General features: G+C 39.0%; 1 protein-coding gene across 1 annotated transcript in view; it reads left to right on the top strand.

Moving 5' to 3' along the window:
• LOC126263487 (neural-cadherin-like) overlaps positions 1-17,531 on the top strand; it is a 118,924-nt gene that overhangs the window by 43,717 nt on the left and 57,676 nt on the right. The window contains exon 11 of the mRNA XM_049960580.1: positions 2,803-2,985. Coding sequence (XP_049816537.1) covers positions 2,803-2,985 — 183 coding nt within the window. The remainder of the gene's footprint in view (positions 1-2,802; positions 2,986-17,531) is intronic.

Here is a 17,531-nt window from a genome sequence, read left to right on the forward strand (position 1 = left end):
GCACTGTCACACTCATACCACAATACTTCAGTGTATCTGGAAGAATTTCATAATAATTCACAGGTCAAAAGCTTTTGAGAGATCACAAAATATCCCAATGGATGATGTTCGGTTATTCAGAGCATTTAATATTTATCAGTGAAAGAATATATAGTGCATTTTCTGTTGAAAAGCCTTTCTATCGGAGTCCACCCACCAACTAAATAACAAGAGCATTGAGTTGTCAACAGGGATGCATTACAGGAAACTTGCTAGCTGTATGTTAGAACACAATTAATGTTTGAATCAGAATCAGTTTGGACTATATTTAGTTAGCATAGACCGTAGCAGTTCTTTTCATGGTGTGCAGTGATTGCAGCATTTTATGTTAAACCTGAAACATTGGTTACACACACTGTATGTAAATTGCTATTAACTTTCCTGGCTGTGACAGGTACACAAAGACATGACCTGGGTTTTTGCTGTTTGTGCAGAACCCGGGCATCTTACTCATCTGAGAGTGCACAATTATCTGTCCAAGATGTTAACTACCTCTCTCTTCTTTTTCAAACACTGTGAAGCTTTTCTGCATGTCTTGCTGGGCTATTTGTTTGTAAATAAACACAAAAATATATGGCAATCTTAGTTGTGGGACACAGTGGAATAGATACATTAAATGGGATGTGTCCAGAATGGTTATATTGCTGCAAGAAATGTTTTAATGGGCAGCTTCTCATTGATTCCAACAGCATCACAGTTGCTAGGATATGGAATGACTCCATGCTTCAACCTTTTAGATGTTTGCACTTTATCTTACAAAAGCATAGAGACATGAGCGCTGATTAACAATGCAGCATCTTTCTGCATGAGCTGTAAAATGCAATGAAGTTGAATGTTTATATAGTGTTATTTCTTCAGAATGGTCCATGACCTATGTTCATTTTTTTATGAAACACCATGTACTTTTAATGTGATGTTATGATTAATATAATGTTGCAATACTCTTTATAAAGCATTGTTGTGACTAACGGTAGGTATAAAGGTGTAGCATATTATTGGTATCATGGAAAATTTCAGTTATGAATAATGGATGTGTCAAATATCATATTCTACTTTGAGAAAACAGTATACATTGAAATCATATGCTTTCTAAAAGACATCCAGGATGTACTATGCAGTTAAAAAAAAAATTCTCAACCCAGCAGATTCCATGTGTTATATAGCTTATTATTTTGAGAGATATTTCATCAGTTGAATGCAAATGGGATGTGCTAACTTGACGATGCTCACAAATCTGCTAAAGTATACTGTAGATCTGGATGGAAGCCTTCTCACAGACAAAACCTCATGGATATATCTTTTGCCTCTTTCATTTGATCCTTACTCAAATCATAGCAGTTCGGTTTGGTTCCTACAAACAGTTTCTTCCCTTGCTGCTGTAGGAACCAAGCTGTGACTAGTAAGTGTGACATGCTAATTCAAGTGTGAGATAAATTCCATATGTTTCTCTCAGATGGTATGCAGTGTTACTAATTGATAGTTTGTAATAGGTACTTTTATTACAGAAGACTATGTACGTAAAGCTGCTTCACGTTATTCAGCTGACATTTAAATGCTTGTCAAGTCTGCATGAGACATAAGTAGGATGGTTTACCTTCTTTTTGTCATTGTGTTATACATCGGGTGATTCAAAAATAAAGGACAGATTCCAGTTGTTTATTACAGACAAACTATGAAAGATAGAAACGCATTGTGATTGTTACTGGATATAAGCAGTTTTGAAGTTTTATGTTCACTCAGACACTATACACTACACTCAACATGAGCACCATGCATTACTGGAGTAACTGTAACAGGAGTGCCATACCTGGACGTGCTGCAAAATTGGTTGTTTCCTCTGCTTCACAAATACACCTATGATTTCATTTTTATGGTAGACATCATCCCGCCTCACTTTCATCTTGAGGTACTGCATTACCTTACCAACACCTTCCAACAGTGACTGGAATAGATGGACAACAAGATATTCATTGCTTTTGGCCTCCCAGGTCACCAGACCTCACACCTTGTGATATTTTTCCGTGGGGTTACATAAAATAGTATTTCTCCCACCTATGGCAGATACTATTCGAGATCTGGGAAACTGAGTTGTTGATGCTATCCATTTGATAAACAGGGACCTTTTGATTAATGTGTGGAATGAAGTGGATTACCATTTCATTGTTCCTCGAGCAATGAATTGTGCTCATGTTCATTATATATGTAGTGCCTGTGCAAACATAAAGCTTTCACCTTCCTTTATCCTGTGACATGCACGATGTGTTTTATCTTTCATACTGTGTCTGTAATAAACAGTTGAAAGCTGTTCTTTCTTTTGAAATCATGCTGTATATATCAGCAACAGAAAATACTGAACCAATGAGAAGCAGAGACCTGACATACAGCTGACAATAACTACACATTGCACTGAATTAATAGAAGAAGATTGCTGTTAAACACATTTGTGCTTTTCAGTGTTCTTGGTTTCTGACTTGTCTTTGACGAGTCTGTAAATCATTTACACCTAATAAAGTACGGCAGTGGTGCAACTTAACTGTAAAGCAACATAGCCAATTCACGATGCAATACATAATTAATTTCAGGTGTCACCTTTTCTTTTTACCTCCTACTCATTCTCTTCAGAAACTTTATATTCTTTCCCTCTGCATATATTCTTTGTATGAGCATTTCCTGATAGTACACTTCATAATTGTGATTCTTATTTCTACACATGAATTTCCTATAAAACTATCAGCATAACATTAATTATGTTTTAATTTTTAGAATAATGGAGCTCAACAACTAGCATCAGAGGCTACAGTCTATATCATGCTAGAAGACGTAAATGATGAAATTCCTTTATTTACTGAGAGAGAGCAAGAAACTGTACTTGAAGGAGAACCTATTGGAACAAAGGTCACTCAGGTCAATGCGATTGACAAAGATGGGACTTTTCCTAATAACCAGGTAAGAAGAATATTTAAGCTTCTCATAAGAGTCCCCTTAAAAATATAATTTTCTTTCCACAAGTGTATAATGCAAAAATACCTTGAGAAATAAATATGTTTTTTTTAAAATGGTTGTTCCTTTGCTCTGATCTACTGATCTAATAAACTAGGAAAGGTACACTAGTGTGTGGGCATTAACAAATTACGTTAACATTAGAAAATTAAACTCATGTCTTATCACTTTTTTCTCTGTGAGCTGTTAAATATTACCTAAATATTCATCATCCCAGATAGCTTTTCGTCCATCTACTTAGAGAATGCAGTGGTATGATTATATTGCTATTCTCTTTTTAGATAAATTATTAGTTTGTGCAACACACATTTAATTACAGAATACAATTTGTGATCAGACAGGAATTTTTTTAAAAAAAAGCTTTTTATGAAAGTTAGTTGCCACAAAACAATGTATTTTACATGTTTATATCACATAGAAAGTTCTTCAGCTTAGAGAACCACATGAGCTCTTCCTTTTGATATCAGTTTCTCTAATAAATGAGAACTTTCGTTCAAACTGCATATTCAGCTGAACTGAATCTTTAAGTACTGTGTGAATCCCCCCCACCAATCATTCATTTTTAAGCTTTCATGGCCATGAAATCCTTCTCTTCCCCAAAAACCCTTCTTTATTTTTGCTGTTCGCATTAACTACTAGTTCTATTGGTCTGTTCATACATAAGTACCCTACAGATTAATTTTCACAGGGTGTGTCTGCTTGAGCTACTAGATTTTTGTTAGCGCATCTACAGTGTTCTTTCTGCCTCCCCCTTCCAGCTCCTCCCACACAAAGAGGTTCTTCCACTAGCTCCAGTTCCCTTCCCACTCCAACCTCAACGAGAGAGTCTATTACCAACTTAATTGATGCTTGTCAGTCTACACAGCACTGTCTTCTGTAGTCATGGCCTTACTGCCATTGAATAGTATCAGTGCGTGTAACATTTTCATGACAAACATATTACTTCCTCTATGCAGGAATGATTAATTGCATCTTAGCAGATAGTCACTTTTTCTGTGAAAATTGTGCTTACAAACAAATCTCTGGAATAACGATCCTCTTATGTGAATTGTTCATATTGACCCAATATACAGGTCCACTCATTACTGGTCCACTCATCTGGCTTCAGTTAACTAATATCATCTTCATGATTTAAGTAAAAAATGAACACATACTCCATCTTCCTTCTTGAATGGTAAAATCTTCTCTTAAATCAGTCTGATATAGTCCTCCTCAGTTCAAAATACCAACACTGTTAACATTGTCCACTACTTCTCTGATTACACCATAACAGTCTGTGTTAACTATAAATCCACTAATCACCAACAATACCTCCATTCCAACACCTGTCTCCCTTTTCATATCATCTCCACCCTATAACCTAGATAGCCGCAGACATTTCATATTGAACAGTGAGTCAGTGCTGTGCAATTGGAGAACTGCAGTTTTGTAGTTTTTGAAAACTGACTGCTTGTTTCACATTGTGGATTGGCTCATGTTGGCACCATTCGAGACAAGAACAAGAATCATTGTTGGGTAATTTAGTGAAAGTTCTTTTGTGTGTATTCGTTTCCTGTTACCTTTTACTTATAGAGTATGGAATTTCAGTTGCTGTAAAAGTTCTCAAGTCTCTTTTACTGTGGGAATTTGGAGATTGATTTTCATGTATTCATTTGTTCTACAGAAAAGAATGTTGTCTTTAATTTGTATTAAAAAAATGGATCGTGCATAGTTCATATTGGCACCGATATAACACCTCAGACTTTTACTAAGAGTTTTTTCCATTATTTGCTTCAATCCTTCTCTGAGACTAGGATACTAGCTGTAGTATTTTGAAAAATATGTAGTGTGAGATAATTTGCAGCATTGGCCACATAGGGGTTATGGAAACACAGTGATAGAAAATTTTTCTCTGTCACTTGAATCACACCTTTTTAGCCTCATATTTTGCTATAGACAGTATTTCTTAAAACAGCTGAAATAACAAATTTTCATAAACCCAGTGTTTGTTTTCATGCACAAATTTAAGCACAGCTTCTACCAGATAGTGGAACATTCACAACCATGATCAGCAATAAAAGTCAGTCTGTTCATTACACATCAGTGATGTGAACCTATAATAATATCTTTTTACCAAATAGTTTGTTTAAAATCCATCAATTGCAAATCATGTAATCCAGGAACAATGTTTTTAACTGTTCTTAAAAAAAATTACAAGGTGTACAACTTTGCTTCCCATTTGCTGATAGGTGGCGACAACAGTAAGTAGCGGTCGAAAGAAACAGACCGCAGACGTCATTCAGTTAGCTTGGTTCTCAGTCAACATAACCTCATTCAAACATTAGTCAATTTGTGTCTGCGTCATAAAGTTGTTCTTGATTGAAAATGTCGGTTTATGAGCCTAATCTTGTCATTTGCGGGAGGTGTTACTGTTTCGTTTCAGTATGAAGAAAACAGCAGCTGAGTCTCATTGAATGCTCTCAAGTACGTATGGTAAGGACGCTGTTAGTGAAAGAACATGTCGTGCATGGTTTCAATGCTCCAAGAACGGTGATTTTAATGTTGCAGACCGGCATAGTGGTGTAAGAGAGAATGTTTTCGAAGATGCAGAATTGGAGACATTGCTGGGTGAAGACTCGCATTAAACTCAAGAAGAATTGACATGATCAGTGGGAGTGACACAGCAAGCCATTTCAAAATGTCTCAAGGCTATGGGCATGATTCAGAAAGAAGGAACTTGGGTCCTGTGTGAGCTGAAACCAAGAGACATTGAACGGCATTTGTGTGTTTGTGGACAGTTGCTTCAGAGGCAAAAACGGAAGGGATTTCTGCATCACATTGTGACCGGGGATGAAAAATGGGTTGATTACGATAACCCTAAATGCAAAAAATCATGGTAATATCCCGGCCATGCTTCCACATCGATGGCCAAACTGAATATTCATGGTTCCAAGACCATGCTCTGCATTTGGTGGGACCAGCTCAGTGTCGTGCACTATGAGGTGTTAAAACCAAGTGAAACAATCGCAGGTGCTTGTTATTGAACACAGTTCGTATGTTTGAGCAGAGCACTAAAAGACAAACAACCACAATACAGCGAGAGGCACAATAAAGTGATTTTTCAACATGACAATGCTCGACCCCACATTGCAAGAGGTCAGAACGTACTTGTTAAAATGAGAAGTCCTACCCCACCTGCCGTATCCTCCAGACATTGCTCCCTCTGACTATCACATGTTTAGATCAATGGCGCATGGCCTGGCTGATCAACACTTCCAATCTCATGATGAAGTCACAAATTGGATCGATTTGTGGATCGCTTCAAAAGATGAACAATTTTTTCGATGCGGGATTCATACAATGCCTGAAAGATGGGAGAAAGTAGTGGCCAGTGATGGAAAATACTTCTAATGATACACGTGTAACCAGTTTGTATCATTACAGCCTGGTTGGAGATTCACTTCATTTACATAAATCCATTTTCTTTAGAGGGGCAGCAGATGATATGCAAATCTCTGTTATGGTTGCAGGTTAATCAGTCAGTTAGTTAGTTTCGTGTTTCATGGATCATTTGCATTATAAATCATAATGATCTGGAATGAGTCAACCTGTATCCAAATAACAAATTAATTTGTAAATCTTTTTGTAATATATGGATGTGAGTTAGTAATTCCTACCAATCACCTTTACACATTACAATAATAGAAATACAGGGGGAGGGGGAATAATTAATAAGTAAAGGGACTTTTGAGAAAGGAATATTTATTCTAATGGTAGAAAACTGAAGCATATATTAAATTTTTTGAAAACTTTATCAGCGATCTTTTAAAATTAAAATTTAAAGATTAAAACAGTCTTGATTACAACTTTTTATTTTTATTGGAGTGACCGGTTTTGATTCTATTTGAGAACCATCTTTAGACTCCAGAATGGTGGGTGGACTCCGTGGAGAAAGTTGCGCCGACCTTCAGCACTAAAATAATGGCCAGCAGTTATTCCATTGTCGATGGTCAGCGCAACACGCTCCACGGAGTCCACCCACCGTTCTGGAGTCTGAAGATGGTTCTCAAATAGAATCAAAACCAGTCACTCCTATAAAAATAAAAAGTTGCAATCAAGACTGTTTTTAATCTTTAGAATGAAGCATATATTATTTTTCTAAACTATCTTACTGCAGTTTGACACACTTTGTCCAACGTTTCACAAGTTTTTTGATTCCTTTGGAAAAAAAGTCTTTTGGTTACTCCTGTAGTGAATTTTGCACCACACCAATGACTGCTGCATCGATTGCAAATCTTCCTCCCCTGAGCATTTCCTTCAACAGTCCAGACATGTGGAAATCGGAGTCAAGTCTGGACTGTGTGGCAGGTGTTCAAGCAATGAATCCCGATTCATTTATTGTTTTGGCCGTCTGTTTGGCAGAATGCAGCTAAGCATTATCTTGCTGCAGGATATATCTGTATATTGAGCAAGCAGTAAAGGAAACAAAAGAAAAATTCGGAGTAGGTATTAAAATCCATATCGAAGAAAAAAAACTTTGAGGTTCGCCGATGACATTGTAATTCTGTCAGAGACAGCAAAGGACTTGGAAGAGCAGTTGAACGGAATGGATGGAGTCTTAAAGGGAGGATATAAGATGAACATCAACAAAAGCAAAACGAGGATAATGGAATGTAGTCGAATTAAGTCGGGTGATGTTGAGGGTATTAGATTAGGAAATGAGACACTTAAAGTAGTAAAGGAGTTTTGCTATTTGGGGAGCAAAATAACTGATGATGGTCGAAGTAGAGAGGATATAAAATGTAGACTGGCAATGGCAAGGAAAGCTTTTCTGAAGAAGAGAAATTTGTTAACATCGAATATAGATTTAAGTGTCAGGAAGTCATTTCTGAAAGTATTTGTATGGAGTGTAGCCATGTATGGAATTGAAACATGGATGGTAAATAGTTTGGACAAGAAGAGAATAGAAGCTTTCGAAATGTGGTGCTACAGAAGAATGCTGAAGATTAGATGGGTAGATCACATAACTAATGAGGAGGAACTGAGTAGGATTGGGGAGAAGAGGAGTTTGTGGCACAACTTGACCAGAAGAAGGGATCGGTTGGTAGGACATGTTCTGAGGCATCAAGGGATCACCAATTTAGTATTGGAGGGCAGCGTGGAGGGTAAAAATCGTAGGGGGAAACCAAGAAATGAATGCCTTGAAATGATGGATATTTCGCCTTTCTTCCTGCACTGCCTGAAATGCTACCTGAGAGCCTACACACAATATCAGGCTCAATCATTACACCACTCCGGCTACCAAGACCATGGTCAACAAACTCTACCCCTTTGAACAATACAGTTGTTAAAATCTTTCCCATTTGCTGACACTGGTTGATAGTCCAGTTCTGTGTTAAGACAGCAATTAATCTAACAGATGTAGAAAAATATCCATAACTAGCCATATCATCTGTCAGCCTCTTCGCAAAGACCTTGCAATATTCTCTGTGAGCGTAACCATTAATCAGCCATTCTCTCCCAGGAATGGCCACTTAATGATGGCAAATTTGACCACCTGGTCATGGAGCATCCTGCTTAGCACAGTGTTTTTGACTGTGATAGCTTCATAAAATTATAATATTATAATTATGTGCCATTCAGGCCATGATGTCCAGTACCAACCCTTCAGTACCACATAGGTAGAAACTGCTGCTCTGCCTCTCTGTGTTGAAAGTTTTTTTAACTTCCCCTTTGAACCTCTGTGCTCTCAGTTATTTATCCCACCATCCTTATTTTTGACCATCAACACAACTACCACCATCACCACTTCCCACCTCTCTCCTCCAAATCCCAACTGTTGCTGGAAGTAATATGTATTTTTCTCTCCCAATGTCTCACTTCCCCCACTATCCACCAACTCATCTTTACTGCATTTTTTTTACATTCTCAACCAAGACCAACAGTCACATGCAATGATCTCCTAACATTCAAGCATCTTGAATGTGTGTTTCTGATAATACTTTTTAACTTAGTTTTTCTGAATATACAGACTTGCTCATCATCTGTTTCATGTGGCAGACAGTATCACTGGAAAATGCTACTTTAGTCCTCATTAGAAATAAAATGTTGTTTGAAGTGCATTTTTATGTGCTTTATCAGTAGAACAATGTGAAATTAGTTTTACATAATATTCATTTAAAGGATATTAAGTGATAATGACTCCAAGGCTCAGTACCAATAGCAACAAGAATAGGCTGCTGTGTGATCGTGCTGTGAAGACGGTGTCAACTGTTAGTCCTCAACATAGCATCCTTTCTGAGAAACTGCTGGAAACACATTATTCTTCATGTTTTGCCATCACTAGCAATAAATATCCATGAACTAAATATAGTACCACACAAATTTGATGTATTAATTGGTCTTATAAAATTAAATTTCAGATATAATTCTGTTTTTAATGAGAATCAAAATTAAGTTTTTCATTGAGAATATTTGTGATGTGAAAAATGTCACAAGCTGTTTTGCTTGAAGTGTCTCCATTTGCACATCACAAAAATGAAATAAGAAATATGTCAGAATAATTCCACAGAACTGTTACTAATTTACTTACCTCTTATTGACAAACATGTTTGGAACATTCACATATTAATCGTATGTACAAAATGACAAAACATATGAAATTCTGAGTGTTGATTATCCAGGACATGGGGCACATCACAGTGACAACAGCATGAGCACATTAATGACATAGATGAGCAGAATTTTCAAGGTGGAATGAAATTAGAACTCATACTGTTGAAGACAACACTATTACCTGGACATTTCAGTTTTTGTAATTTTATAGGCACAGAACTCATCCAATGAGACATAAGAAGCTTTGTGATCCCAGACTGTAATAATATGAAATTAAATGTAATAAATGTTTTGCATTACAAAAACAATAGTAATCGGACTTCAAAAAAGAAATTTAGATGGAAGTTCGACTTACGAGAACGTAAGTACGCATTTGCTGGTGTGCTGATGGAGGGCGATTGTGATGTCACTGAACCAATTGCTTCCAATATATCTAGATGCTTGAAACATAAATGCATGCTTTATGCATAATTAGTAAAGGGCATTGATCACTTTCTCAATAAATAGATTCTAACAAAGAGATAGAGGGGCAGGCCAGCATTTACCTCAGCTCAGTACAGCCGGTAGATACACAAAAAACAGAACTGAAAATTTACATTCCTAGCTTTCGGAACAAATGTTCCTTCATCAGGGAGGAAGGAGGGGAAAGAAAGGGAAGAAGGGAAAGTAGATTCAGTTACTCACAACCCAGGTTATGAAGCAACAGGGAAAGGAAAACAGGGAGAGTAGCAAGGATGGAGGCATGGTTGTCAGAGGGAAGCCAAAGATACTGTGCCAGCTTCAAACCAAAGAGGATGCATACAGAAGTAAAGAGGTATATAGTATAAAGATAAATACAACTATGTAGAATGAAAAGATGCGTGAATGGCTAAAGAGGAAAGGGAAAGACGAGAAGACTGAAGAGTAAATGGGAGTGAGGTTGTTTAACGTAGGTTCAGTCCAGGGGGATGGCGGGATGAAAGGATGTGTTGGAGTGCAAGTTCCCATCTCCGCAGTTCAGAGGGACTGGTGTTGGGTGGGAGAAGCCAAATGGCACATACGATGTAGCAGGTTCCTAGGTCCCTAGAATTATGCTGGAGGGCATGCTCCGCTACTGGGTATTGGGCATCTCCTAGGCTGACAGTTCGTCTGTGTCCATTCAAGTTCTCAGCCAGTTTAGTTGTTGTCATACCAATGTAAAAGGCTGTGCAGTGCAGGCATGTCAGTTGATAAATGACATGTGTAGTTTCACATGTGGCCCTGCCTTGAATTGTGTATGTTTTACCAGTAGCGGGGCTGGAGTAGGTGGTTGTGGGGGGATGCATGGGGCAGATTTTGCAGCGGGGTCGGTTACAGGGGTAGGAACCGCTGGGTAGAGGAGGTAGTCTGGGAATATTGTAGGGTTTAACAAGGATGTTACGGAGGTTAGGGGGGGGGGGGGGCGACGAAAGGCAACTCTGGGTGGTGTGGGGAGAATTTTGTCAAGGGATGATCTCATTTCAGGGGTTGACTTGAGAAAGTCATATCCCTGGCGGAGTAATTTGTTGATGTTTTTGAGGCCAGGATAATATTGGGTGACGAGGGGGATGCTTCTGTGTGGTCTGGGGGTAGGAACATTGTTGTTGGACGGGGAGGAATGTATTGCTCGGGAGATCTGTTTGTGGACAAGGTCTGCAGGATAGTTGCGGGAGAGGAAAGCACTGGTCAGGTTATTGGTATAATTGTTGAGGGATTCATCACTGGAGCAGATACATTTGCCACGAATACCTAGGCTGTAAAAGGCTTTCCTTTCATCCCGCCATCCCCCTGGACTGAACCTACGTTAAACAACCTCACTCCCATTTACTCTTCAGTCTTCTCCTCTTTCCCTTCCCTCTTTAGCCATTCACGCATCTTTTCATCCTAAATAGTTGTATTTATCTTTATACTATATACCTCTTTACTTCTGTATGAAAACTCCTTTCATCCCGCCATCCCCCTGGACTGAACCTACGTTAAACAACCTCACTCCCATTTACTCTTCAGTCTTCTCCTCTTACCCTTTCCTCTTTAGCCATTCATGTATCTTTTCATCCTACATAGTTGTATTTATCTTTATACTATATACCTCTTTACTTCTTTATGATCCTACAGCCTAGGTATTTGTGGCAAACGTATCTGCTCCAGTGACGAATCCCTCAACAATTATACCAATAACCTGACCAGTGCTTTCCTCTCCCGCAACTATCCTGCAGACCTTGTCCACAAACAGATCTCCCGAGCAATACATTCCTCCCCGTCCAACAACAATGTTCCTACCCCCAGACCACACAGAAGCATCCCCCTTGTCACCCAATATTATCCTGGCCTCGAAAACATCAACAAATTACTCCGCCAGGGTTATGACTTTCTCAAGTCAACCCCTGAAATGAGATCATCCCTTGACAAAATTCTCCCCACACCACCCAGAGTTGACTTTCGTCGCCCCCCCCCCCCCCCTAACCTCCGTAACATCCTTGTTAAACCCTACAATATTCCCAGACTACCTCCTCTACCCAGCGGTTCCTACCCCTGTAACCGACCCCTCTGCAAAACCTGCCCCATGCATCCCCCCACAACCACTTACTCCAGCCCCGCTACTGGTAAAACATACACAATTCAAGGCAGGGCCACATGTGAAACTACACATGTCATTTATCAACTGACATGCCTGCACTGCACAGCCTTTTACATCGGTATGACAACTAAACTGGCTGAGCGCATGAACGGACACAGACGAACTGTCCGTCTAGGAGATGCCCAATACCCAGTAGCGGAGCATGCCCTCCAGCATAATTCTAGGAACCTAGGAACTTGCTACACCATATGTGCCATTTGGCTTCTCCCACCCAACACCAGTCCCTCTGAACTGCGGAGATGGGAACTTGCGCTCCAACACATCCTTTCATCCCGCCATCCCCCTGGACTGAACCTACGTTAAACAACCTCACTCCCATTTACTCTTCAGTCTTCTCGTCTTTCCCTTTCCTCTTTAGCCATTCACGCATCTTTTCATTCTACATAGTTGTATTTATCTTTATACTATATACCTCTTTACTTCTGTATGACAGTAGAATATCTTTGGCTTCCCTCTGACAACCATGCCTCCATCCTTGCTACCCTCCCTGTTTTCCTTTCCCTGTTGCTTCATAACTTGGGTTGTGAGTAACTGAATCTACTTTCCCTTCTTCCCTTTCTTTCCCCTCTCTCCTCCCTGATGAAGGAACATTTGTTCCGAAAGCTAGGAACGTAAATTTTCGGTTCTGTTTTTTGTGTATCTATCGGCTGTACTGAGCTGAGGTAAGTACTGGCCAGCCCCTCTATCTCTTTGTTAGTATTTGTTTCACATCTTTATATGAGATTTTCCATTAATCAATAAATGGATTCTTCATCAGAGATAGAAGTTCTGCTAAAACTCAGAATGATATGATCACTGCCATTATGAACAAAGACATCAATTAGTGGACATTAATATGGGATGTGTCCACCCTTTGCCTTTATAACAGCTGGGGACAATTTCAATGAGGTGTCTGACTGTGGAGGAATGGCAGCCCAATCTTCCTCAAGAACTGAAACGAGAGAAAGTAATGGTGGCAGGCAGCAGAGGCTGGAACAAAGTTGATGTTATAACTCATGCCAAAGATGTCCCTTTAGGTTCAAGCCAGGACTCTGGCCAACCCGGTCCATTTTAGAAATGTTACTGCCCACAAACCATTGCCTTGCAGTTGCTGCCTTATGATCTGGTGCATTGTTGTGCTGATACAGTCATCGACTCCAAACAGTATGCAGTACACAATGCCACAAAATGTGTTCATATTCTTTCACATTTAGCGTTGCCTTAAGTGCAGTAAAGGGGACCACACCCCAACGCCAAAAAAGAAACGTACTGTAACACCACTTCCTCCATACCTTACTGTTGGAACAACATAATGGCAGGTAAAGTTCACCAGGCTTTGAATTGGACTGCCAAAGGGTATAGCACGATTCATCACTCAAAATCTCGTTTCCAATAATCCACTGTCCACTGTCATCACTCTTTACACTACATCTAGCATCACTTAACTTTGATTATAGAAATGTGTGATCATTACGAGCTGCTTGACCATTGTATCCAATTCTTTTTAACTCCGTACGCACAGTCATTTTGCTAGCTGGAATGCTGATAGAACTTAAGAGCTCATGAGTGGTTTCTTCTGCTGACTTCATGTGAATTTTTACAACCACCTTCTGCACTGCTTGACAGTCCCTGTGTCTCAGTACGTGAGGTGTGCCTAGTCTTGGTTTAACTGTGGTTGTTCCTTCACACTTCTCATTCGTAGTCGGATCACCAACAGTTGACCGCCAATGATTAGTCAACAGTTGAAGTCACTGACCTCTCTTGACTGACTGATTCTGCTGTTATTGAATCTATACTGTCAATACAACCTCACCCCTCCCCCCCCCCCCCGCCCCGCCCACCACCTAGTTTTGTACTGGCAAGTCCACTGCTCATGATATATAGTGGTCAGCTCCACATTACTCAGGTTACTTTTGATTACATAGTTTGCATATTACATGTGTGCAGCATATTGGAAAGCACATGTAGACTTTGTAACTAATAATTAAATACCCTAGATTTTGCAGTGAGGGTTGTATCTGGTGCCTCTCATATCAGCAGTAGAAAAGTAGTGCATCACAGCTACTTTGAATCAGTTACTAGGTATGGAATAATTTTCTGGGGACATTCAACCAACAACATTACAGTACTAGTGCGTCAAACGAAAATCATTTGACATGTGTAGCTCAACAGTGAGATTCATGTCACCAGTTACTTAAATATTCCTTCTCTCTGAATTTATAAATTTTAATTTTCATTTACAATAACCACCACTCACTTGAAAGTTACAATTTCGAGCCAGATTACATCACTGCTAACAAAGAAAATTTCAAACCTCCACTACAAACTAAAACTTTATACCCAGGCACCACTATATATGGGGACTAAAGATTAAAATAAGTAAACGGGAATGTATTTAACATGGAGAATGGCTCACTGAAACAATAGCTGTACAATTTTTAGTAGATAGTCCTGCTATTTCTTAATTTATTGAATGCAATTTGACAATTTGAATAAAAATACATTTTCTGTACATTTAAAAATGGTATCACAGTTGTTGTGGTGCAATAATGCTGGTAAAAAAAAAAAAAAAACAGTTCAAAAGTTTTCAGTGGAGTGTTTTTAGTCAGATGTTTTACTGTAATTTTAACTTGCTCCTGTGTAACAGATCATAACTATATTGTGAAAAGGAAAGTTGCTACCCATGATATAGCGGAGTTGCTGAGTTGCAGATAGGCTCAACATAAAGACTGCCACAAATAAGCTTTCAGCCAACAAGGTCTTTGTCAAAAATAGACTACATGCATGTGCGCACGCACACACACACACACACACACACACATGACTGCAGAGTCTCTGGCAGCTGAAGACACTGCCAGTGTCTGTGTGTGTGTGTGTGTGTGTGTGTGTGTGTGTGTGTGTGTGTGTGTGTGCCGTCTATTTTTGGCAAAGGCCTTGTTGGGCGAAAGCTTATTTGTGACAGTCTTTTTGTTGTGCCTATCTGCCACTCAGCATCTCCACTATATGGTGAGTAGCAACTTTCCTTTTCATAATACTGTTAAATTCCATCCTGGACTTCATTAGATTATAACTATAAATGGTATTGCAGTATTTCCTATAAATCAATGTCATACTTTCCATTCTTTTGAATTTTCTTTACGTTTATTTACTTTTCATATAAAAAAGGCACCCCACAAGTCTCCTGTGTAACAAATCAGAGGATGTGAGTACTGTAAATTTTAAGACAAACATATCACATTTATACTGGAAAATCAGGACTGAATAAGAACATTATGAATTAGGATAGGTTGCTACCCACTACATATAGGAGACATTGAGAAGTAGAATGCCATATTTACAGGTAGACTGATCTATAGGACAAAGTCCTCTTGATATTTAGAAAAACACACACGCATTTATACACAAACACAACTCACATACACATGACCTGTGTCATCTCTGTGTCAGGTCTCAGTGCCCAGAGAGGATAGAGACCATGTATGTGTGAGTTGCATGTGTGTGAATGAATATGTGTTTTTCTAGGTCTGAGAGTCTTTTCTAATAGATTAGTCTACTTTCAAATGTGCCAATCTATTGGCCAATGCCTCCTCTAGCTGGTGAGTAGCAAGTTACCATTACAATTACATTTACATTTACACACACACACACACAAAGTACTTTGCTTGCTGTTCTCATTCACAACATAAGTAAGTTCTTAACAGGTGAAAACAACATACTGTTTGGCAATGGTACACTGTGTATTATATGCATATTTCATTCTTGCCATAATGAAGATTCTACTTAAGATATAATGTTTAAAGTATTTAGCAATAATATAATATGATCAGCCTTCAATGTTTCTTCATCTCCTGTAACTGATGAATAATGTGTTCATTGGGCAACAATTTTGTTCTCTGTCAAATACAGGGCCTGTATATGAATTTGACATATATCCTCTTCTGTGACCCAGAAAAGAGAAGGGTTCACACTTTTCCAGATGTTTGGTGACTTGAGAATTAAATTTGTGGCACATATAACAGATTTTGCTCCTGTCGTTGAGGTATGATGCGAGATGTTCCAGTGGTTGTTAATGTGGCCACAGAAATGAAGTCTTTATAAGCATTGAGTTTGACCAGCATGTTGACTTCACAAACAATAACTGCTGGCTGGAAACTGTGCACTGTAATTTGCATATTGCTGTTCACTATTAAATTCAAGAGCAGGAACTAGAAGAAAAGAAGCAGCTGATCAATCTGTTTTCACTTTCATATCCTCAGTACAGCAATGCAATATATGCCAGATAGATGCACAATTTTCACACAGACAACAACCTCTTCAGTGGTGGCAGGCAGGCTTACAGTGAGGAAATTGTAGAGTCATAAATGGGTGGATATTACTTAAAATGAAAATTCTGAACCTGCTGTTACCTCCCTTCTTTTGCATCATCTAAATGGAGGACATCAACACTCACTGAAATTCAATATGTGTGAAATACATACCACAACAAAAAATTATAATAATTTTTATGACATCATATTAGCTGGCCTTGCCAGCTCACAACTAGACTTTGGGCAACTCCACACATCAGTATGTCACCACAACAAAAAGATTTCATACTCATATTGTTGGCTTAGCCAATTCCCAAACAAACTGTCAGCTTCTAAACCAATCTATCCCTCTGGCTATGCTACAGATATGTCTGTCACTGTAACATACATTCCAGAAAATAATGTACACTCATGGCCATTTAATTGTGACATCAGGAAAGGTAGCAAATAATGATTTCTTTATTGTGCATATACAGTGTTGTAGAAAGCACACATGATTAAATTTATAGGCTGTTTGAATGTATACAAGTTGCAAACTTTAGTATGCAGAGCTGCCTCCTCTCGTCGTGACTCTAACCCAACTGGACATCGAGTCGAAATGAGCTTGGATGACAGCTGAGACCACGACATTCCATGCTGTTTCAATTATGTGTCAAAGTATATCAGTTGTATTGACTAGTGAGTGGTTACATGCCAGTCTGTCGACAACCCAACACCAAATTTTTCGGCGGGCGAGAGATCTCGAAAATGTGCTGACCAGGATAACATGTGAAAACCTTCTGTATCAAGGTAATTCAGGTCATCATGGGTGACATGCAGTCTTGTTTTACCTTGATGAAAGATAAGGTAGGTTGGTTGGTTTGGGGAAGGAGACCAGGCAGCGTGGTCATCGGTCTCATCGGATTAGGGAAGGATTGGGAAGGAAGTCGGCCATGCCCTTTCAGAGGAACCATCCCGGCATTTGCCTGGAGTGATTT

The sequence above is a fragment of the Schistocerca nitens genome, chromosome 6 (genome assembly GCF_023898315.1).
Source record: "Schistocerca nitens isolate TAMUIC-IGC-003100 chromosome 6, iqSchNite1.1, whole genome shotgun sequence".
Classification (NCBI taxonomy): Eukaryota; Metazoa; Arthropoda; class Insecta; order Orthoptera; family Acrididae; genus Schistocerca; species Schistocerca nitens.